Genomic DNA, 25335 nt, shown 5'->3' on the forward strand with positions numbered 1-25335 from the left:
TATAAAAATAAATTTAATCTTTGCCATTTGACAGATCTACATGACACTAACTGAAGAGATATTCCGATCCAATAGCTTACCTCCTTTCACAAAAGGGCCCGGCATGGCCAGGTGGGTTAAGGCGTTCGACTCGTAATCTGAGGGTCGCGGGTTCGAATCCCCGTCGCACCAAACATGCTGACCCTTAAAGCCGTGGGGACGTTATAATGTGACGGTTAATCCCATTATTCGTTGTTAAAATAGTAGTCCAAAGTTGACGGTTGGTGGTGATGACAAGCTGCCTTCCCTCTTATTTTACACTGCAAAATTAGGGACGCTAGCGCAGATAATCCTCGTGCAGCTTTGCGCGAGATTCCAAAACAAACCCTCACAAAATGCTTTCTCGACTTGCACTATTTTCTATAAGTGCAAATTGTCGTTCCTCTCGATGGAAGAAAATACGCATATGCAAATTCTATCTCACCACTAGCATTGATATTCCCACTTATAACCGTATACTAACATGCAAATGATTATGCAACAACCTTCCACCAGTATGACTGTAGCACTACATAACTATCTCACTCTCTAATGTTGCAACTGTTAACCTCTCCTCAGTTGGTAGTCCCATTGAATATAGGTGTCTTTTCCTTGAAGTATGATTCACTCTTCTACAAGTTTTTACCTTCTTAACTTTTGTACCTTAATTGTGTTGTTCTTTACCATTTTAATTCGTTTGTGGAGAGTTACGAATTATTTGTTGTCGTTTTTTTTTCCTTTTTGAATTTTGTGAGTTATTTACTTGCGGTTTCAAGTGTTCACGAATATAACAGCTGCAGCAGAACTGTCAATCATGTCCAACAAACAGAACAAACTGATTTTTCCATCATGATGTTTAGTGTTTAAAAGTTTCGGATTTTGACAGCCTCTAAAAATGGCCTGTTAGTCGTGTGTTGTTTTGGGGGACTTGTACAGACCTCTCCCCTTCGGTGGATTTGATTATTCAAATTTGTTCTGTTCTATTCTCGTTTCTGTTTTCCATCTCTTTTCATTTTGAGGACCAGCCCTTAAATCATTATTTCAGTGCTTCTTCCTTCTCTGGACATTGGGGATCATGCGAGTCGTATTGTGGGAGTGTTTATGGTTGGTGTTTGTATGACATGGACTGTAATGTTTTTTTTTAATTATAGTCGTTTTATCTTTATTTATTTAGACTCAAAACATTGGTATTGCTTCTCTCTTAGTAGAGAATTGGACTTTATTGCATTTTATTTCCCCGACCAATGAGTTTCACTTGTCAACATAATCGTCTTCACTAGGTCTGCCCCCTAATTTCCGCTAAATGTATTTTTTCTAGATACTTCATTTACTTGTATAAACTTTTGAAGAAATCGACAACTTCTTTGCGGGGTTGAATGATGAAATTACTGCAATATATGACTGTCAACTCTATCATAATTGAGTACATATACATAGCATAACACATAGAAGAAAGTTTTGTTTGAAAGCTGCCTATGGAAAGTTTATTTGTGTTGTTTGAAACATAGAGACATGTATTTTTTTTATATCAATATTGTAATCTTCAAATACGCTTTTTACTAGATCGATCAATCCTTGTCCACTACCACTATGGCCATATGAGGAAACAAGAGCTAATGGGCTTTCAACTATTTTCCGGCCAATCACTGAACTACTGCAGCACACTTGTCAGCAGAAATGATGGTATAGGTGGAATCAATCTGTACTGAGAACGCTGATTTAAATTTATGAACATGGGTTTATATGTTAAATAATAGACTATAAATCACTCCTTGAGTTATAGAGAGGCCCACCGGGATTTTACCAGATTGTTTGGCAAGGCCAATCCACCACTAGAAACGTGAACCAACCGAGTTTTTTACCTGCGTCACGAGAATTTGGGCAATAAATAATTTCTGTTTTGACTATGGACATTTTCATCTTCGAAAAACAAGCTTTCAATATTACCTGGTGAAATTCAATTAGTTATCAATGGATTGCATGCTTCGGTAGTTGGGACTTTTGTGAAGAGGGAGATTACATCAAAACTGACCGTTAAAGCTTTAGGGTTTAGTTGATCAAGAATAGATTTAAAGTTAAAAGAGTTTAAAAGACAAGCCGACTGATGTTACATATTTAGAAAATGTATTTACCGAGATTGTAGTTAAATGATTCATAGGCGATTATACGAGAAGTGTAAATCTATAGTGTTTCTTTGTGTACTGCGTTATCTGTTTAAACTCCATTTTACCTGAACGTACCTACATTATGCCATTGTTAACCGTACGCGCTCGTGCGACCGTAACGAAGCTAAGAAACTTAAACCAAAAAATTATTAATAGAAGGAATGACATTTATTTCATCCAACAATGTCAAAAGGAACAACTAATCCCTAATTTTGTGAAAATATACCCATCCGGGAATTTTAATCAGTGTACAAACATTATCCATAATTTACAGAAAAAAAGTTGATAAGTGCTATGTTAGATTCAAATTACAAAGAATTAAATTACTTGCAGAAACAAAAAAAAAAAATGAATTTAAACTATCAACTGGTCTGCTGCATTAAACCAGACATTTGTAGACTCGTACAATGCAACAACAATCAAATCAAAAGTAAGAACGACAAGCAAAAGAAGATTCGCCACGACAAAAAAAAAAAAAAAACACTAAATAAAGTAAGGTGTCAACAACCAAACAGACATCAACACAACGAACCACCAACTAACCTCATAATTAATAGATCCAACTAACAATTAAGCAATGAAGAGATACATCTGCTCAACAAAAGACTCGATTTCTTAGTAATACCTAGAAATATTCCATCCACTAATATGAAAGTCTGTCTGGAAGTCTTAGTTAAAAGACAAGTGATCCATTCTACACAAACCGAAAACAACTATCAGAAAGAAGACAACTTTGACAACAGTTCCATCGACAACCTATCTTTCCAAGTAGAACTGAAAACATCTATTTCCCCTAAGCACGTTAAAATGGAATTTTAAACAACTTTTTCAAAGAATTTTCGTGCAAAACTATCAACATAATTTCACAGAAACGAAAATCAAAGAACAACTTCACACAAAAAGATATTAATTGTATAAATAATCTAAAACAAGACACCAAAATTCTAAAAGCAGATAAAGGCAATGATATAGTTATAATAAACACAAGCGAATACCTTCAGAAAATGAATTACATCTTATCAGATACAAACAAATTTAAACTAATACACACAAATCCAACAAAAACCCAGATTAACAAAGAGAGTTTGCAACTGACTGCAGCCGGTCAAAACATTATCCTGTACTATATTTTTTTAATTAAAGTTTTAATACTCACACCAGCCATCTTGAGAATACACTGTTGCTTATTCTGTTTCTGAATAATCTCGAGAATTGCCATTTAATACCAATGGTCAACAGACCCAAAAACTGATCTTTCTACTGTTATAAACAAAGCAGTATATTAGAATGAAACCATTATTGATTTTTATGGAACAACATGACGTCCATAATTGCAATTAAAACTGCATCAAGTGTATAAGATGGAACTTCGGTTTCGACTGTGGTTTATCATGTCACTGGATTTGGTATTAACTACGACACCAGAGAACAAGAAGTAAATTTCGCTTTATTGGACCTATGTTGGAGAAACAATGAGAAAAATTGAAGCCAGATTCAAAGAACAACAAAAAAAAACCTTCACACGTTTTTGAAAACAACGAATCAAATAACCACAACATAACTATAAGAAACACCCAGATGCTAAGTAGGGAAACAAATATAAACAAACGCAAAATCAAAGAAACTCTACTTGTACAACAACTCACATCAATATAAAAGAACATCTTTATACCTGTACTAATTCATAACCTAACTGCAACGCCCCCTACAATTATATACCCGTTTACACTGTCATCCCTAAGACATGTGCTCGGCAATGGTTAGTTGCAAATATTTTAACCTGAAGATGACCTAAGAAGGTCGAAACGTTGTTCTGTACTTCATATCAGTGAAAGTTCTAATACCCGTACCAGACGTCTCTAGAATATATTTTTGCTTCAAGTGGGTTTCTCGTCATCATGAAATGTCGCTTTAGATGACATTGAAGTAAATGCGAGATATTCGTAGACATACAATGGCTATAACATCTCCAATTATTTCAGATTACTGGAGCTTGAATGAAATATAACCAACTTTAATGGGTCTAACAATAAACTTGCACCTAACAATGTGATTGTTTGAGTAATCATGGTTTGGCGTCACATGGTATTTAGTTTCTAGCTTATTTGTTTGTTTTTAATTTCGCACAAAGCTACTCGAGGTCTATGTGTGCTAGCCGTCCCTGGATAGCTGGGGAAAGTCGGAATGGAACATCTAATAGCTATGGGGTGGTTAAGTATGACCATTCATCACTAGAGACAAAAGATGATCGAGTCGTTTCACTGAATCTTTTAAATGCCAAATATCTTTCTTGGTCCTGTTCTCTTATTAGCCTATCAAGACCTGGAAATATATTTTTCTTCTTTCGGACAGGGGATTGACGAAATGCCTCAAACAACGGGTGGTAATCGTGGTCCACTGCAAAAGCTTGAGATGATTCTGGTTCTGGTGAGTGTGGCGACTGAACTTGAACAGATACGTTTTCTGGGTATTATTCAGTCGTCTGGGACAGTTTATGTTTTATAGGTATTCTAGTCTGAATGACTCGAGAGATGGTTGGGCGCTTGTCTGTTACAATTGCCTTATCCGACTGGGCAGACTGTGCAAGTATGCAACTGGGAAGATGTTGTAGAGCCTAGTGTAACAGACGGCGTTTGAGTTAATTTGTTGAGATGTTGGGTTTTGTTCTGTCCATAATTAGAGGTCGGATTGTCGTTTGTCTGGGACTGGTTGTCGTGCACCTTGATGGAAGTTTGTGTTGATTTGAATACCGACTTTACAGGATAGGATATCTCTGTAGACTGTGGGGGGGGGCAGTTGATTGCATAAGATGATATGAAAGGTGGCGAAACATGTTTTGATTGCTTGGGTGACCTAGGATTACTTGAGCAACGGCGGGGACGTTCAGCACTAAAATGGAAGATATGATAATAGCAACCATTACGTAGAATGGTATCGGCATACTGTTTGGAGGTCGTTACTATTTTCATGTAGTTGGTAGCTTGCTTGGTGGATTTTGAGTATATCCGGTGCACGGCATAAATCACGGACTTAGTTTGGCTCTCAATGGCATGTTTGACTTCACTTGGTTGAATGGAGTGGTGAACTCCTCTTAGGAAAACAGTGAAAAGGTTAGTAGCGCTCTTGGTAGGTGAACATTTAATATTAAATTGGGAATTCCAAGGTTCGCAAAAATAAGACAGTTCAGCAGGCGTTGACGGTTGGAGGAGAATTCCCCCTAGGCGAAGAATTCGCGTTCTGGAAGGGTCTAAGGAGGCGCCAGGCTTAGACTGCGCGATAAACGTGGCGATTTGAAGAGGCGAGAGGTGGGGTGGCAGGCCATCGTGGATTACCGGCGGGACCGTTAGCGGGATCGGCACAGCAGGACCAGGTAATGAGAACGTCATTCTGGTATAGCGGGAGGAGAAAAACAAACGTCTGACTAGCTTGGTATCAAAGCTGGGCTAAGAAACCCTAAAAATCAACCTCTTCCTCCTTCCTTTGTATTTGTTGTGTAACATGTCAAGTGTATTTATACATTGTACACGAAGGCCAGAGTAACCCGCACTTACTCAAGCCCCTATCAGGGTAATGTCCATACGCTATCTACCAAAACACTTGGTGCGAATATATCATTTCTCTCAAAAGTTCAATAACAATTTGCACACTCATTAGTCAAGTATTAACCATAAAACATTCACATAAATCCCTTTCAATGTTTATTAGATAATCCCTAAACTAATGTGGAGTCTAGTTTATAAGTGGCTTTTTTGTTTTATTTGAATACATATATATATGTATGTATATATATATTTACTGGGGAAAGATGTTTAGGACTATCCTCATCACATGTGCAGTATCTGTCTAGTTCGCCTACTAGTTCATTTTTTTTTTTTTTCAATTTTTGTCAAAATAATTTATTTTACAATGTAGTAGTCTATCTGCTGTTGTTTCTCTTGTAAATAGCGTATTTTGTATCGTATGTATTTTGCTTGTACCAGTTTTTACTTACATTTATATATGCAGGGGCTGTATAGTCAATCACGGGTCTAATGCATGTTTTATATATTTTTATGATGTTATCTGCCGTTGCTCCACTATTTTTACCAGTTAGACTCCTAGCATAGTTTGTTCTTTGCCAAATTTTGTTTCAATATTATTTATGTAGTTTACCCATGTTAATTTAGAATCAAATATTAGTCTTAAAAATTTTGCAGATGTAGCAATTTGAAGGAGTGCTCCATTCATATAGATCTGTGGTTGTGCTTTTTTGTGTTAACTTTTTGTGAATTCTACTAGTTGTGTTTATTTTGATTCTATATTTTTGACAATATTCATTTATTCTATTGAACTGTGGTTGTATGTTTGTGGCTGCTATTGCTGGTGTACTTTTCCAAACTGCCACATCATTAGCGAACTGTGAGGAGTATCCATTATTTGGATATTTTAGCAGCATATTATTCACGTACATGATGAATAAGATAGGGCTAACCACCCCTCTTTGAGAGATGCCAGCTTTTGGAGTAAAACACTCTCAGAAGGTCCCTTCAACACCGACTCTGCATATTGTTTAGGAGAAAGTTTGATAGCCAGCAAATAATTCCCCACAGTAGTCTCATTTTTTGCATTCGGAACTAGACCAGATTTCCTCTTAGAGTGGTTTGGTTTGTATTGAATTTCATGCAAAGTTATACGAGGCTATCTGTGCTAACCGTCCCAAATTTAGCAGTGTAAGACTAGAGGGAAGGCAGCTAGTCATCACCACCCACTGCTAACTCTTGGGCCACTCTTTTACCAATGAATAGTGGGATTGACCGTAACATTATAACAACCCCACGGCTGAAAAGGCGAGCATGTTTTGTGCGACGGGGATGCGAACCCGTAACCCTCAGATTATGAGTACCTTAACCACTTGGCCATGACAGGCTCTTCTTAGAGTGACATTCTGCACATTATACAAGGTTAAAAACATGCTAATTAACATTTATAAACTGATTACATTAATACACCTTTTTCCCGTTCAATTCTGGTGGCAACTGTACCACCCTAAATTCTTATGGTGCTGTGTATTTTACCTGAAATTAAATATATACAGCATTTAAGATTTCCTCTTTACTTTTGCCTGGAATTACCACCTCTTTCTTCAAGGATGGCTACTCTGTCTGCATTATGTGTAAAAATTTTCAATCATGCAATGTTGGCTATAATTTGACTTAAATATTTCTGTTGTATGAGACAGTCTAGATATTTAAATAACACATTTAGAAATTTGAGTAACATGGTCAAAATTGATCATGCAATGGATAAAAAACAACAAAAACTGCAATCCTCTCAGTAGCATCATGCCTAAAAGGAAATAAATTCTGTATATGTAAACAAATAACAAGCACCATAAAAAAAAAACTGCAACAATAAGTTTATAATCACTATAGGACACGTGTCATGCCTGCCCCATAAGCATTAAACTGCATTCACAGCTTGCACACAACTATGTACATAGTAAATTATGAGGTTCCATACAAACCACACACTAAATTAAACAATTTGGTGTCAACAGTTATCCAGCCACTGTTATTTGCTAGATAACTACAAATACCTAAAGTGTAAGACCACACACATGTATGTATGAACATGAGATATCCATGGGTGCTGAATAACACAAAGGACAAATATTATGTAACATATGAATGGAAGCACAGGGTTTCATCTTTATGCTCATACTGTGATATAATGTTAATTATGATTACTTACCTGTAAAGTACTAATTGTACACAATGTAAGTGCTATTTTCATTAATACTAGTATTTGAATGTTTCAATTTTGACAGTGCAATAATTGACAGTTAGTGAATTTTCATGGAAAGATAAGAATTTGTTTGTAGTTAAGCACTAAGCTATACAATAGGCTATCTATGTTCTGCTCACCACAGGTATCGGGAACCCAGTTTCTAGTGTTGTGTGTAAACATACCACTCTGTTGCAAGGATAAGAGTAACAGAGAAATTCAAACTACATCTTAGAGGTAAACAATTATACCTTTTGATTTTCAGCAGTGCAAGTTGATTACATTGAATTTAAATACTTATGAGTGAGCTAAATTATCAGTAATTATAACAGAATGGATAATATACCAAATGGAATATTTCCCATCATACAGTTAGAAACAAATATTTAGTAAACAAACAGATTTCTAAATATTTTCCTAACATTATTTTAGCACAACATAGAGTTAAAGATGTACAAAAACTGCAGATTATGTAAGTATATTGTAAAGGACAAAAAATAATGCCTATGTGATGGTACTTTGAAAGTCACAACTAGCAAGTACTAAACCTGTATTTGTAAGAAAGTCCCAATGGGTGCCCACTGCAGGTACACTGAAACCTAATTTTTAGCATTTTTAAGCCTTCAGATTTACTGTTCATGTCCACAGGATAATGTAAATGATAGATGTATCCATATCGCTATATATTTTGTAACTGTTCTATGTTTACTGTTTTCTGTTAATATAATTTATTTTTGAACATTATTGGAAATTACAAATTCAGGGAGTATTTATAAAGAAAACAAAGGGTTCAGGTTTGTGAAAATCACAACATATTTATTTTCAACTTTCAGTAAAACTTACAATATTTGAAAATTAGACTAGTAAAAAGAAATAACAAAATAAAGATAATTCACAAAAACAAGTGTATATATTTCTTTCTTGGCCCCATTATTGGCAAACAAAATACTTTAGCGTTAACCACAAAAAAAGCACAATTTATTAATATTTTATTAGTATGGTTATTAATAAACCTGTTTGTTTACTTTTTTATAAATACACTGTTTTACAAAAATAGTGATTGTCTTCTACATTCATGCTCTTACTATGATATTTTAAAAAAATTGTAGAATCTTTTTTTTTAAAACAAATACACAAACTAAGCATGGTAAATCTGTAATTTTGATAAGTATACAGTTGAAACATTGAATGAGTTATATAAAACTTTGATTACAAGCATCAACTCTTTTTGATTTTTACATATCAATAAATACTTTTTTTTAAGACTCCAACAATGAAAGTGTACATTTTCAATGTAGTTGTTTTGCATATGTGTTACTAGTGCCACTTAAAAATGTGTAGAACGACATAAAATATTTGTATTCACTCAGAAGAAAAGAATTATATAGTTGAGGGTAAATACAAATTCAAATAAAAAAGACTGAATCATCTATTTACAGAAAATTTTTCTGTTTTTACTCATCTTTTGTCTAAAGTTTTTGTACTGAATTACTTAGTTAGAAAGAAGGAAACACATCTTTCAGAAGTCTTTTATTCTAATAAAAGTGATTATGAGGTGTCTTAAACAGATTGTAAAATTCTGAAGTATACGAGATTCTGCTTGTCATTTTGTGCCAAAAATGAAAACAGCATATACGATCTTCCACAATACCACAATTCCTAACTGCATTTTAAAATATTTTTAAAAAATATGAAGGTGGGATAATGAAGGCATATTTCATTAACTAACAAATATCAAATCATTATCTTCAGATATTTCCAGTTTACCATCATAAAACAGTTTAACATTTTCATTTTATTAACAATTTAAAAATATTATTTCAAAACTTGGACAGATAAAGTCAATAAAAATCGTTTTAAAATGTCAGTTCTCTAAATATTCCTGAGATAAAATTTGTGTTAATATTTTCTTTTTATGCCCTTTATTTACAGAAAGACAATCTACATATATTACACTACAATTAATTACTTTTTGAGATTTCCTTATATTTACAAACAAGAATATATGCACATGTATATGTCCTTCCAAAGGTCAAGATTTTCTGGCACTTTTCTACTTTAAGATATATTTTCTGACAACACATTGTGAACACAAGCTTCCTCTAAGCACACCACATTTTTCATTTCATTATTTGTAATACCATTGTTTCAACTTGGCTCTGGTTTATGTACTAATTTGGGTTTAATAAGTTTAACCCAGGTGAATTTCATTTAATTGGGCTAACAACAAAAGGACAAAAGACAAAACTGCCAACCCTAAAATTAGAGGCGCTCCACGAACAGGCATTCGAAAAAGTTTTGCCTGTAAACAGAAACGTATAATTAATAATACACTAATAGTTGCAGTTTAATCAAATAATATTATAGAATGTACTAATTTAGGTTTAAAAAGCTTAACCCAGGCGAATTTCATTTAATTGGGCTAACAACAGAAGGACAAAACTGCCAGTCCTAAAATTAGAAATGCTTCACAAACAAGCACTTGAAAAAGTTTTGGCTGTAAACAAAAGAGTATGATTACTAATACACTAATAGTTGTAGTTTAATCAAATAATATCATGGTGAAACATAAAATAAAGGCATGTGCTATGTTTATGTATAAAAATACCCCAAGTAAACAAACAAGGCTGTCATTTTCTCTTCACCAATATGAAGAAAACTAAGCTTTACAGCAACTTAAGACCATTTTTATCCTTGCCTTTAATTTTTTAAAGTTTTTAATTTTAGGCATTCTTGTATTATTTGAACTTTTAAGTTAATTTCATGTATATATGCTATACCAGTAGTCTCATTTGGTTTTCTTGTATTACTTCCACACACCAATAAGCCTCTTTGATTGTGCTTTAAGTAATTAAATTTTCCAATAATAAGAATAAATGTGATGGATAAACGAAACAAATATTTTAAACTTAATTGTTCCCCTAATTCCATCTTCTAAATAGATGTGAAAATAAATATTTTTACACCAGCATTAAAAATATTACCAATACAAACTAGGGTTAGAAAAAGTTCACTTCTATACAAGTGTTCTCATTCTTCTCAACCATACAATTTGTATATCAGGCTAAGCAGTACCTATTCATTATTAATGTTAATAAAATATAAAAGTTTTGCACTTTAAAAAGTACTGCTCATAAAATTTCTGTCCATTTTGATAGAAAGCTTTTAAGTATATTCATATATATAATATATTTTATGACTAATCAAGCAAAAAACAAACTAGGCTCTAGCAAATCCTGTGTAAAAATAACTTCAACCTGAAATACATTTAGTCAATGAAGACATTTTTTATGCCTTTAAAAATATCAGCTTCTAAATATATCTTGCTTATATAAACACCATAAAATATAGGAATGTGCTGCATTTTAAAGGAAATTTTGCTTTATTAATGAATTTCTTTACCATATTTTTCCATTTTAATTTTTTTGCTAAACATTTAAATGGTCTCTATATAAAAGTCATAGTTATATCAACATTTTTAATTAAAGTATCCTTACCTGCATTTTTAAAGAAGTTGTGTAAAGTAGGACAGAATCCAAGTCATCTTGACTTGTGTCCTGGTATCCAAATGGACGAGCCCGAAGTTCATGCCCAAGTTTTCTAAGTGCTCGGCATGAGCTTGTTAAACGAGCTGCCTAAAACAAACAATTTTTGGCTAAGCTAAGAATAACTTATTGAAATAAATATTTCTAAAGACTTTTTCTTTCTTTTGAGATGGAAAGTATTATACAAACATAAACAAGTTTTAACACTACCACATGCCAGCAAGTTTACAAACCTCACAGTTATTGATCTCCATTTCAAACAGTCTCATTTTACAGTAATGAGGTACTTTTACCATTATTAAAATATCTGCAAGAAGTTTTTTTATATCATTTCATCCAAAATTGAGAAGATCTTCCAAGTTTTTAATTATTTTCATAATAAGACAAACTATTCATTACTGAACTTACAAAGATTATATGAATCAAGTTCTCGTTACATCTTTACTGTTTCTGCTTTAATACAGTTTCATTTTAGTTTTTATATAAATATTCTACGTTTTATGTAACTCGATAAACACAACACAGAATGCAAACATTAATTATTTTACACTAAAAAGTAAGTTTTTACAATAATTACAATTAGTTTAGTAGTTTTGTAAAGTAAGTTCTCATTGTTGTACATTTTTCAGATGTAGTATTCCAATAAAATATAATTTACAATATCAAATACTATTAACAAAAAGGTTATTTCCACATATTTAGATTATAAAAGCATGTAAAAGTTTTTATGTTTAGAATTACAAAAAAAAATCAAATGAGCACTGAACAAATTTCTTTGCATTCTCACTATTAACTTCTTCAAAACTGGCAGTCACTTTAACAAAACTTTGCTTTATTTTTCCAACCACATGCATAAATGTTAAGTAATTACATAAAATTTGGACACTATCATCACAACCCTTAATTTTACAAATAAACTAATTGTCTGCGTCTTATCTTAATTCTTGTAATAACAAACCACTTTTGTTCTTTACTATTTCTCTCAAGAATCATAACACAAGTCACAACCTACATTTTTAACACTGTTTAAGAAAAAGCAAATTAAAGCTTTGTAACTTAAATTATTTCTGTGTACTAACTTTATATGCAATGTAACAAAACATCTGTTTTTTTTTTAAAGTGGATTTGAATATTCAACACAGTTATAATTTTCCTATCCTAAAAAATGTATTTCCAACAGGTACTTTCCTCCTATCACAAGATTAATTATTCTGTCCAGTGCTGCAACTATGCGTAAACATTTTCTTTACATACACCATAAACCTTCTACTCCCCCCTATTGAAATCAAATGATTTCAACATGTCTCATGCAAATCATGAGTGACATACATGACTCCTTTATATGCCTCTACTGAACTATTACTTCGATGTCTAGCAGAAGAGATAAGGACCAGAGAAAAGTAGGAAGTATGTGAGGAGGGAAGTACCTATCAGAAATAATTTTCAGAATACGAAAATTATAACTTCCAATATCGTACTTCCTTCTTTTCATATGATTAACTAGAATCTCACATTGATTAAGTGGAGGGATTGGTACAAAGGCATGACAGAAGTACCCCTCAAAAAAAAAAAAAAGAGTCCAAAGGATATTCCTAGAAATGATAAAGTCAGATATAAAGAGCTGATGAGGTGAACTGCACCACTTCTTACCAGATATACAGTTCGCCCATTCGTGAAGTGTGTAGTAGACAAGGGCAGAAAAAGAAAGGATAGCATCCAAGTGCAAGACAACTGAAGCAGAATCGTGATTTTAATCTTGAGAAATATATGTAACTTAACTCACAAAGTATGAAGGTAAATACATCAATGGAGATGGTCCTAAGTATAGAATGGTTAGGGTGCAATGGATCATAATATTCTGTAAACCAACTATATCTAAAACCTATACCACTGGGAATCAGCATCCAGGACAGGATAGGATGAGAATCATACTGTCTTAAACTCAAGTTCAAGAAACCAAAGGGAATGTAGAACCACTCCAACTTCAGAGCATGATGTGTTTACTTCGATCTACTGATCCAGTGTCACCTACATCTGGTATTGAAAGAATGGCTATTAAATATAAATCATTCCCAAGGAGAAATAAGCCAAGTGAATCAAACATAAAATTCAATTGCTGAGGGTAGAAGGAGTTGGATCCAAAAAGATTTTACTAGGCTTAACCAACTCCTTGGGAGGGGCATAGGAATACAAGGTAAAATCAGGAGGTGGAAATAGGCGATTCAAGTCCTCGTCAATCTGAACAGACTAAGCACGTTCAAGAGGAAGTGAGGCAAGGTCTGGAGATAGAGGTTAACCCATGTAACATTCAATCTACCTGCAAATAAAGGCTGATAAACTCCTGTCAGGTTGCCCACACCAATGGCCTGTGACATAGCACTAGTTGCAGGCATGATCCCCAAAGTAATAGCATGTACTTTGGAATTCATAATCAAAAAGAGTTAACCAAAATACAAATTATAATAACCAGACTGTAATAAACTTGGATTGAAGTGCAGAAATAATAAGAATAAACTTGAAAGTAATTTAAATGAAAACCACTTTGTTAGTATATCAACGATGAACATGAAACCTAAAACAAACAATGAAACATGGTTACAAATATTGTCAAACGAGAAGTGAGTTTGGTTGAAGCATATAGGGGAAGTCACATGCATCACATGAGTATGTCATACTCCCATTGGTCTTTAAAGAAGTGATGCATGATGATCTGCATGAGAGAGATGTTGGAATCATTTAATTTCAACAAGAAGGAGAGCAGAAGGCTTGTAAAATGTGTAAGAAAACGTTCACACAGAGGGTAGCACTGGACAAGAATAGCTAATCTTATGAACAGAAAGAAGTACCATATCAGAAGAATTATTTTATCATATATCACTAATATTTACTTTATTCTCATTTTCGTAAACAAACATTTTAACACTCTTACAGTAAATTTTTGAAAATTCTACAACACTATTAGTCAAAAGTACTGTTGTTCACAAGTTCAAGAAAAATTATATTATTTAACCAAAATATTAAAAAGATATTCTGAGGTTCCAATACATAAATACATTAAACTTTAACACGTATGTCTTGAAATTTTTCAAAATAATAATGATATTACAGGATCAATACTATAATGTATCAAGTGAACACACCTGTATAACTGGAAAGGCCAACAAAATTATCCACAGTACAACAGAATTAAGAACTGATATGAAGATAAAAACATCTCTAGTAGCATTACTGGTATCACTCACAAATCCATAAATAGCTGAAAAGGCAATAATATGTTTCATTTCATTTATGAAGAAGAAAGTAAAAATAGAATGATACCAACATTTACTCCTGAAATTAGCACTAACACATTTCTATGAAAAATTTACCTTAATAAAAATGTACATTTCCAAAGAAAATAGTCGTATTTTTGGTTCCATAAAAGCTTAAATTTAATAATCCAAAACTCAAATCACCATTCCTCTTATTGTATATTTTCGTAGCAAAGAATATACACTTTTTTTATCATCAAGTTGTCCCAGTATAAAATGATGATTGTAAACATAGCCTTTGGCTGTATTTTGTGTATTAACTGAAGTTATTCTTTCAGTTACAAAAATATTAATTTTTATTTCTCTAAACCATTATATCCTTTCTATGAAACAAACATTTCCTACAAGTTTCAAAACAGATATACAACTAAATATATTCAGTCACCACCACACTTACACTCAAGTGACAACATACATGTTATTTTGTTACATATATGTATTCACTTATATTTCAAATAGAGCTTATATATACATGTACATGGGAGACACACAAAATGTATTTATACACATTTTCCATGGAGAAGAAATATCAAATGTTAAATGAAAAACTCTAACAACAATACTTAAAACAGTCTAGGAAAGATGGCAGATTCACAGTTCACACTTTTGTTTGTATTAACAAAGACAGATGCGAATACTTTGACATAAATTACCTTAAGCCATTTGTTAAATGTATTTCACACATCTGTTATTTATAAATATAAACACAAATAAAAATGCACATTGTTATTCAGTGTAATTTAACCACCATTCATATAAAGGACTCATGATCACAAAGTACAGAGTGCAATATTTTGGTAACATGATGCAAAGCATGGATCATCAGATTCAGAGTCCAACACATTAACCATTATATCACATCAAGTTTCAGTGTACATGCAAGTTAACTGTGATGGTTTGAGAATCATATTTCACATATTTGTTTGTTAGGACACAGAAAAAATGCTAGAACTTAGTATAAAATCAAATTACCTATGGTGGTTTGACAACCATAGTTCAATATTAAAAGAGAAACACCAACTGCTTGGTCTTCATTTAAGTAATTGATAAATTTTCTTGCTTCCATGATTTCCTAATAAATGATTAAAAACAATTCATACCAAACAACAACAGTTAACAACAAACAGTACTAAAAAGCATGCATCTATATTGAATACTGAACTTAAAACTATAAAAATTTCATAAAAAAGGAGGATGTAAGTATTGATTTGTTCAATCAATAGATGTTGTAAACAATTCCTGTATTAACTACATCATAACCATCACCTCCAATGACTCATATTGACAGTGAAATGACAAAAAAGCCACATGCTAACATTCGATTAGAAATAATTAAGCTAAAACAATTGAACTTTTAACATATACAGTTACAACAGAAAGTGTTCATACCCCTGCGTCCCAAGTAGTTTTTTGCTCATAACTTAAAAAGTATCATGATTAGGCTAATAGATGTACAGTATATTATAAATATTATACCAACACACATCTACATAACGTTTTATGCAAATTAAACGACAAATAAACTGTTTATAAACAAATAACCAAAAATAGGAGGACAAGAAAGTGTTCGTACAGTTCAGAACATGTGAAAAAACTGATATTCCCATAAATATTTTGTTCAGTTTGGCAATAAACTACATTATACCAATCCAGAACTAAACACTTGGTTCATAATTATTGGAATTTAGCCAGCAAAACATTTACTTCTGGCAATTCAGCACCGTCTCTGTCATTATCTGCTTGGTCATCATGGCGAACAGGAAACAACTGTCCAGTGATTTAAAAAAACGAATTATTATAAAATACAAGACTTGTATGCCTCTTTCTGGTATTGGCACACAACTTAATGTGCCAAAATCTACTGTTCAAACCATAATTGCCAAGTTTAAGCTTACTGGATCAACTGCTAACCTCCCTCGTTCCAAATGCCCCATCAAAATTCCAGAGAGAACCATGAGGAAGCTTCTCAGAGAAGTTAGTAAGAACCCTCGTTTAACATGTAATGACATACAGAAGCTGATAAGAGAAACTGGGGTTGAAGTAAGCACCTCTACAGTTACGAACATGTTACGCTTTTCTGGGTTCAAAGCATGCCATCCTCGTAGAACTCCATATTTAAAGCGTGTTCACTTAGAAGCACGACTGAGGTATGCAAGAAAGCATGTAGATAAACCCTTTACCTATTGGAAAAGTATTCTTTGGTAAGATGAGACTAAAAATCGAGCTTTTCAGCCACAATGATGTTCGCAAGAAGGGGGAACAAAATCTTCCAAAGAACACCATCCCTACAGTTAAACATGGAGGTGCCTTGATCATACTATGGGGTTCCTTCAGCTCTTCTGGTGTAGGCAGTCTTCACTGTGCCAACGGAATCATGAAAAAAGAAGAGTAGGTTGATATATTAGGTACTTATATCAAGAATGATGCTTGAAACTTGCAGCTTGGGGGTCGTTGGATCTTCCAGGACGACAATGTCCCTAAGCACACATCGAAATATGTGCAATCCTGGTTGCAGAGGAACCACATAAGCATTCTGAAGTGGCCATCGCTGTCACCCGATATCAACCCAATTGAAAACATTTGGCATGAGTTGAAGACCAGGGTTCATCAGCATCATCAAAAAACTTGCAAGAGTTGGAGGCCTTCTGTAAAGAAGAATGGAAGAAAATACTACTCAAGTACTGTGAAACGATCATGGAGGGCTATGAGGAGAGACTGCGCCAAGTAATTCACCTGAAAGGCTTCACAACTGACCATTAAAGTAGATGCATGAACACTTTATCCCCCTCCTATGTTTGGTTATTTGTTTATAAACAGTTTATTTGTTGTTCAATTTACATAAAAATTTATGTAGATGTGTGTCAGTATAATATTTATAATATAATATACATGAAAAGCCAGCAATATTTTTAAGGAAATAAAAATTGGTCTTAAATACAAGTCAGACAAATAACTGATTGAGACTCATGCTATTCCAAAAAAATAAAAAAAAAATATTTTGCTATTACAACTTTATAATCCATTAAAATAACAGCTAGGCATCTAATCTGAGTTTTTATTAAATTTTTGTTTCTTTTGGAAGAGGGAGGGGATACAGTATTCATTAAACAACTTTAATGTACAACATATTCATGAATTGTGTGATTTGATTACTCTTGAGGTCTTGCACTTGACAAGGCCATGTTATCCAACAGTCCACTATTTATTTCATTTGATTCTACTAGACAAGCCTGCTAAAAAGTAATTTTTATTTTGAAATTAGAACATACAATTCTTTATACATATATTTGTATTTTTAGTTATTTAGGGAATAATAAAATATTGTTTTCATGCCATATTATATTGTATTTTGTCTTTATAAACAGAACAAAATTATAATTTTTCAATGCTGAAAATATATTTCCCATACAGTACTTACCTCCTCTTACAAGATTTGCTACTCCCCTCTAACCATGAACCTTTTCACTAACACATGCTATAAGCTTTAGTTTCTCCCCTGTTTGAATTAGAATGTCTCTCATGCAAATTATTGCGTCACTTGTTAACAAACAGGAGCATGACATACATACATTGTGCATATGGTCCACTCTACACTCCCTTACCTAACCTTCACTTCAAAGTTAGGCAGGGGTGAACACTAGCAGAAGTGAAGAGAAAGGGAAGGAAATATGAGGAGAGTTAAGTATCTATTGGAAATATAGTTTCAATGCAGGAATATTATAACTTCCAATATGGTACTTACCTCTTCTCACAAGATCAGTTGGAATCACACACTGAAATGGAAGAGGGTCCAGTGTGAGAGAGAAAACAGATATATCCCTAAAAGCATCTAAAATATAACTGTGATCATAAGATAAAAATGAAAAGCACTGCACTCCTTCTGAGCCAGGTATACTTTCCACCCTTGTATATAATACAGGAATCATGAGGGCAATAAACAAAAGGCATAATGTGGCTATGGTACTTTGGACTGTGCACAGCAGGTACATAACATCTTAAACCTCCTTTAGAAGGAGATAATAACCCATGAGTACAGTATAAGAAACATGCTTACATCACTTCTAAACCAAGAACTTGGGATTAAAATCCACACCAATTGCAGGATATTTCTACTTGTGTGAGGACTTGAGTGAATTGGTTCACTCCAATTCAAAACCTCTACTGTGAGTAACTGACATCTAGGTTGGGTGAGATAAGGACCCATTTCAAAAGTGCAAATGCTGTATGGATGAAACTAGCATAACAAAATCTAAAGATTGTTTCACTCAATCCAAAACTCTCACAACAAGGGTGAGTTGAGAATACCCAACCTGTACATACAACACCAGTGGAGGCCATGTCTTTTTTTTTTTAACACCAAATAAACACCACCACCCTATTCTCAACTTAATGGCTATAGTAATTTATGTGGAACCATTCAGAAGAGAATCTCCATGATCCACTATTGCAGTGGCTTGGAACTGGAAAATGGCAAGTACTCTCATACTCTACTTGAAGAAAGGGGATAGCATGTTGGAATGTTCGAAGGACCCTTGTCACTAGAGAGAGTGGAATGAGTGACTACAAAACCCTATCTTAAAAAGCAGATCATACAGTTCTTAACTCAAGGCATTATAGAGATGGGCTGTATCTTCATCTGCTTTACACATCTTTCATGGATGATATGGTCAGGAATGGGCACATTTATAAAACAAATATCAAAATCTTATTTACCTACAAGCAATCTTGTGGAACATACCATCTCAACATGTTGAAAATTATGGATTTAATAGTTAAAGAATATGTGGTCAGGCACTACTCATCACAGAGCAGGATCTAAGAGAAGAATGTGAAGCAAGAGCCCCTATAAGAAAATAAAAAAGCATTAAGAAAGACTTATCTAGTGTCCATGCTGCACCAAAGTGTGAAGTATAACCACAGGCAAGAGAAAATATCCTGAGGATACAGATACTTTAATGTAATGGAGATAATGGGAGATGACACTGATATGGTGGACAACAAGCCTGAATGTAGAATATCCTTCAAGTCCAACCTGTAGGAGAGGCAAGGGGAAAAGGTGAAGATGTAGATAGAAAATAAAGGAAGCCTGAAGATGGGAAGGTGAAATGAGAAATAAACCAATGGATGAAACAATGAATCCAACAACAACAACAACAAAAAAAAAAGAGTAGAGGGAGAAAGATCCTGATAGGAAGAGGGTTACCTGGGAATAAATAGCCAGGAACATGAACAATTGAAGGAAACTTTGCTGACAATATAAGAACCAGTAGGATGTACAAGAATAAAAGTCCATATAAATCTTGATGAGGGTAAACATAGGAGAAAAGAAATTAAGCAAAGAGTAGTGAACATCAAAATTAGTTGAGGAGAAGGAACAAAGGAATGAACTACAAACAGGAGAGGATATAGAATGTGGTACAGTGAAAAAAGAATGGGATAAATATATATGACTGATATCCTCTGCAGGTGAAGAGGGGAAGAAATACCCTCTAAAGAGGAAAAAAAAACACTAGATGAGAGGAGAAAACAGAACTAATAGAATGGAATACAACATAAGCATCCAATCTGGACGCATCGAAACATGAAGGCTTCCAATGCATTTGAAAATAATGGAATAAAGGATAGAACAGGGAAGAAAAGATGTTGTGGTAACAAAGAAAAAGGGAATAAGGAAAAGAAGTTGACACTAGATGTGAGAACCAAACATGTCAGAAACCAGAATGGGAAGGCTGGAATGTAGAATCAGTGACAGCAATTAAAGAAAGAAGAGGAGAGGTAGGGTAGAAATAAATGAAAATGGAGTAAAAAAATTACAGATGAATGGGCTAGAAATGAGCACTTTGAAGGGCCAGGAACATAATGTTAAAGAGGAGGGAGGCAAACTGACAAAATAACTGGAAAAAAGGATAAATGAAAGGGAATGTGTTTGACCAAATCCAAGTGAAGGCAGCTAATGCTAAAACCCAATGATGGGGAACAGGAGACCAAACCAAATGAAGAAAGGAGGAGGAAGTATATGTACCAAAACAAGGAACAAACTACTATGTGCAGAGTCAGTTAACGAAACAAGAACTAAAGAGACCATCATGTAAGGCCATTCTAGCCGAGAGCATAATCTGCCCTAAATCTGAATGTACCCTGCATATGGCACAAAGCCTAACAATCATGGACTAAAATGATTCAAGTGGAAAAGTACTGGGATCTTGACTAGTTGTATTTATGGAAATATGAACCTCAACTGTTAATATGTTAGGTTGAAACACGACCAAATGATCTTTAGAAATAGGAAACAAGGATCCCAAGGCCAGCAAACACCAAAGAGCTCTGCGATGGTGATAAGGATAGAATGTACAACCTCAGGTTAACTGTCTGAAGCCAGACTGTGGTCAACACATACATACCCCATTCTTGAAGGGATCCACCAGAAAATAGAAGAAAATCCATCAATAGAGAATGGACCATGATTCCCACATTAATATGAATCCAGACTCACCATAAAAAGAGATAACCATTATGGCAGTAAAGAAGGGGAACTAGAGAATCCAAAGGATCCACAAAAAGGTTCTAACAATTGAGGAGAGCCCAAAGGAACATCAGACAAGGTCTACCAAGGGGTAAAAGAAGAAAGACTCCATCCCCAAAAGGGATAGAAGCACTGGAGGAGAAAGGAAGGGATGAGACAGTGTGTACTAAATAGTCCATACCAGAGAATAAAGTGAAAAAGACTGCACTCAACTTTAAAGGGTGACTTATTAGCCTTAAAGAATGTGAAATTGAAAAGGATTAAAGGGCTCCCCTTAGTTGAAAAACCAACCCACCTTAGGACCATTGATAAAGAGATAATGAGTAGGACAGGCTGACACTCTTAGAATAGTGAGAAACCAGTTGTCCTAAAAAAAGGGAAAACACATTTCCAAGTCACAAAACTGTAGAGTGAAAGGCCACCCCAATCAACAAAAATGAAAAGGAAAGATGTGAAAGTAGTACACCATCCCATGATGGACAGACCAAATAAAAGGACAAGAATGAAAATAAACATTGGAGAGGGCATTTGCAGTCATCCAAGACCCTTATCAAAGAACCACTAAAGGGAAAGTACAACTCCCTGGTGGATTGAGGGGCAAACAAATGGAGTAAAATGGGGTAGGTCACTGACCATGTCCCAGTTCCTGGTCCATTTATGAACCCCAAACCAGTGGGAATAACTCCCAAACTAGAGGGGGAGGTCTGAAAGCTTGTTGGATGAGGAGGGCACAACCAATAAAGAAAGATACTGGCTTGGCCAGGGATAATGCAGAGAGAAACAAATAAGTATGCCTAAAGCTGAGAAAAAAAAAAGAAATTATAAAAAAAAAACATGACATTAGATCAAGACCCCAATGAGATATCCAAGGAATGCACTGATGAACAAAGTAAACACAGATTCCCACTGTATCCAGACCCACTGAGCATCATACATAACCAATGTTGATGTGCCTTACATCACTGAAAAAAAATGATGAACTATAGAACAGTGAAAAGAAGAAAAAAACATGGACATAGAAGGAAAGTCTGGTAGACAAAATTAATAGCACACGTGGTTTAGACTAAGACAAATGTAGTGCTAGAAAAGAAAGCACAGAAAATTGTTGGACTGAATAGATCATACACACCAAAGGCTCTGAATATATGATAAATATGTATTGTCATTAAAACAGGGCCAAGTGTGGGACCCATAAAAAAAATTCCCAAGGAAAGGATCCATGAAATAAGGCATCCCAACCCAAAATATCTTATCAACAAAGAAACTATGGTTATAGGGTCAGAGCAAAAGACAACAGGTGGACATACAGGAAAATAATGATGGAGAAGATGTCCCTCAGAAAGAAGAATGACAAAACAGAAGAAATGCAATAATCAGTACGAGAAAGTAAAGGAAGGAAAGCAGTGTCTCATGAGCCAAACACAAAATTCAGGGCATGTCCTGGGTGGAAACTGTCAAAATGAACCTAATATATGTGGGCCTGTTAAGAACAGCCCATACAACAATGAGAGAAAGCAGACTAATACAAGACCCATGGGGGACAAGAGAAACTCTAATGCAGTCTCTCTAAAGGTAAGGCAAAGTATAAGGTGTGAACTCAAAAATCAGAGAACAGTGGACTGTTGTTGTTTTTCACATAACTAATGAAAAGTGAAGAATGAATGATAAATTTAAACTTTAAAGAGCAATTGACAAAATACCACATACCTGAAAAATTCATCACTGAGTAACTAACGAAGTCCAAAAATAATTACATCTAGAGTGCAGGAGGGCACGTCTTATGCCAGAAGGGGGGATAAAAGCCAGGTACAAAAAGCACAGGTGAAAAACAAAAGACGTCCATAAAATGCTCAAACTCCTGACAAACAACAGCTGATAAATTCCCCGACAGGTCACCAGTACTTATGGCCTAAAATATAGGTATAGACTTGAAGTGTTAACATGAACTTCAAATACATGCTTGAATTTGTCAAACAAGACAAAGATTTGGCAAAGCAACACATGTAAAGAAATGCTTTCAAAATAAAAGTGAAATTAAACAAATATGAAGTGAAACAAAGAGAAACCCCTGCAACCCCAAACTGGAACTAAAAAAGATGTTGGCACTTGAATGCTGCAAAACAAGAAGTGAGGGTAGGTATGAGAGTGGAAATGGAACCACATGTGTCATATGAATATATCATACTCCTATTGGTTAACAAGTGATACATGAGAAATATGTTGAAATCTTCTAATTCCAACAACGGGGAGCATAAGGCTTGTGGTCTGCATTAGTAAAACATTCACAGTTAGAAGGCAGCACCAAATGAGAATAGTTAATCTTGTGAAAGGAGGTAAGTACTGCATGAAAATTTCATTTTCCATAAAAAAAATCCAAAAGTATGCTTGGTAGCATTTTGAATTACTATGTTGCATGCAAACTTACATACAAAATTCTAAAGAAATACATATGTAGCAAAAAAATGTGTAGGCAGTGCTGAAGACAGACTGATGGTCAAATCCAGAAAACACTATTGGTGTCACAACACACAGAATTATCACTAGCTACCAAAATGCTATACTAATTGAGAACCAGGGTTGTTTCGTTTTTACAGTTTTCTTCTAATTTTTAAACTAATCAACATGCTACAACTGTCTGAACTTCCAAAGCTAATAACCAATCAAAGTAATACCTGAAACACAACATTCCTGCTATTTATGGGTTAATAAAACATAACTGTCACTTCAGATTCTTATAGTTTTTGTAGACTGTAACATACTTATTTGACTGTTGAAAGGGACTGTATAGCTTTGAAGGAAGTACTAAGAAATAGAAAAGTTATATACTACTAGATAAACTATAATTAAATATGTTAGTAAAGAAACTATCAAGTGTTTACTAATTTAAGTTACAATAATTTATAATTAATACACATACATAGATATACTAATAATTTATTGTTAAATAGTTAAATACCACTTCAACAGTAGTTTGGTATTTGTAAACATTATACTGAATAACAAAAAAAAAAAAAAGCATACAGTTCCATATGTCTAGGGGATATCTAAACTTTTCATACATAGACCTAAACTTTCAGGAATAAATTAAAGTTGAAACTTGTTAATCTTATCTGAGTATACATCACAAAGCCATCCTTTTTATGAACTACTTATAAACACATCACAACTTAAAAATTACTATTCATAACACGTAAGAGAAAGATATTTTCACATTAAGTTTCCAATTATTTTAGCAGCAAACATTTTGTTTTTTTTTCAAAAATATATACAAGTTTTTTTTCATTCTAAAACAAAGTTTGAAATAAGTCACAAATACTGATTTTGTAAGGTTGAACAGACTAAATGTTTTTTAAGTTAACCCTGAAAACAATGTTTAACTGAACTTTAAAGATTTCCATCATATTCATTATTTAGATATTATTTACCTTGTAAAATTCCTGGAAGCTGAGAGTCTTTTCTCGAACAGCATAACTAATATTTTCTAAGTAAGAAATTATCAGCTGACAATGGACAGAATAGCTTGTTGCTATAGCAACACAAACAATATCATTCCACAGCAGAGTAACCAGCATCAGCACAATTAATAAGATTCGAAGAAAATTATAACTACAAAAAAAAAAAAATTTGCCCTAAAAACTGCATGCTGAGGTTTGCAAATAATAAAACAAATCTTCAGCATAAATTTGAAAAGTTATTTTGATAATTGTATGATGAAATTATATATATTAGAATCCAGTTTATAAATAAAATTAAAAAAAATTGAAATAGAAACTTTTCAGTAATTCCCTTAAAATAATAATTTACTGAAGTTTAAATTAAGTGTAATATAAATAAAACAAGTTTATAACATTAGTTTCATTTATTTAGTCCCTTTATTAATTTATTTGAAGATAAAAATTATGTACTTATGATTGTGTATCAGAGCTAAACATTTGTTCACACAAATTCATTTTCCGTAAAGCAAGTTTAGAAATAATCTCTGCCAACATTAATGTAACTATTTGTTAATG

The 25335-nt window shown here is 33.7% G+C and overlaps 1 protein-coding gene across 4 annotated transcripts in view; it reads right to left on the reverse strand.

The window, feature by feature from the left end:
- Positions 1 to 8741: 8741 nt before the first annotated feature.
- LOC143226051 (uncharacterized) overlaps positions 8742 to 25335 on the reverse strand; it is a 49094-nt gene continuing 32500 nt past the window's right edge. For 3 of the 4 annotated variants that reach the window (XM_076456466.1, XM_076456464.1, XM_076456465.1), the window contains exons 8-12: positions 24751 to 24931; positions 15775 to 15874; positions 14632 to 14747; positions 11444 to 11581; positions 8742 to 10248 (exon numbers count right to left, since the gene is read on the reverse strand). In XM_076456466.1, the coding sequence (XP_076312581.1) occupies positions 10138 to 10248; positions 11444 to 11581; positions 14632 to 14747; positions 15775 to 15874; positions 24751 to 24931 (646 nt within the window). In that variant the 3' untranslated portion in view covers positions 8742 to 10137. The remainder of the gene's footprint in view (positions 10249 to 11443; positions 11582 to 14631; positions 14748 to 15774; positions 15875 to 24750; positions 24932 to 25335) is intronic. The other variant, XM_076456467.1, reaches the window with a different exon arrangement.

The sequence above is a fragment of the Tachypleus tridentatus genome, chromosome 9 (assembly GCF_004210375.1).
Source record: "Tachypleus tridentatus isolate NWPU-2018 chromosome 9, ASM421037v1, whole genome shotgun sequence".
NCBI classification, from domain to species: Eukaryota; Metazoa; Arthropoda; class Merostomata; order Xiphosura; family Limulidae; genus Tachypleus; species Tachypleus tridentatus.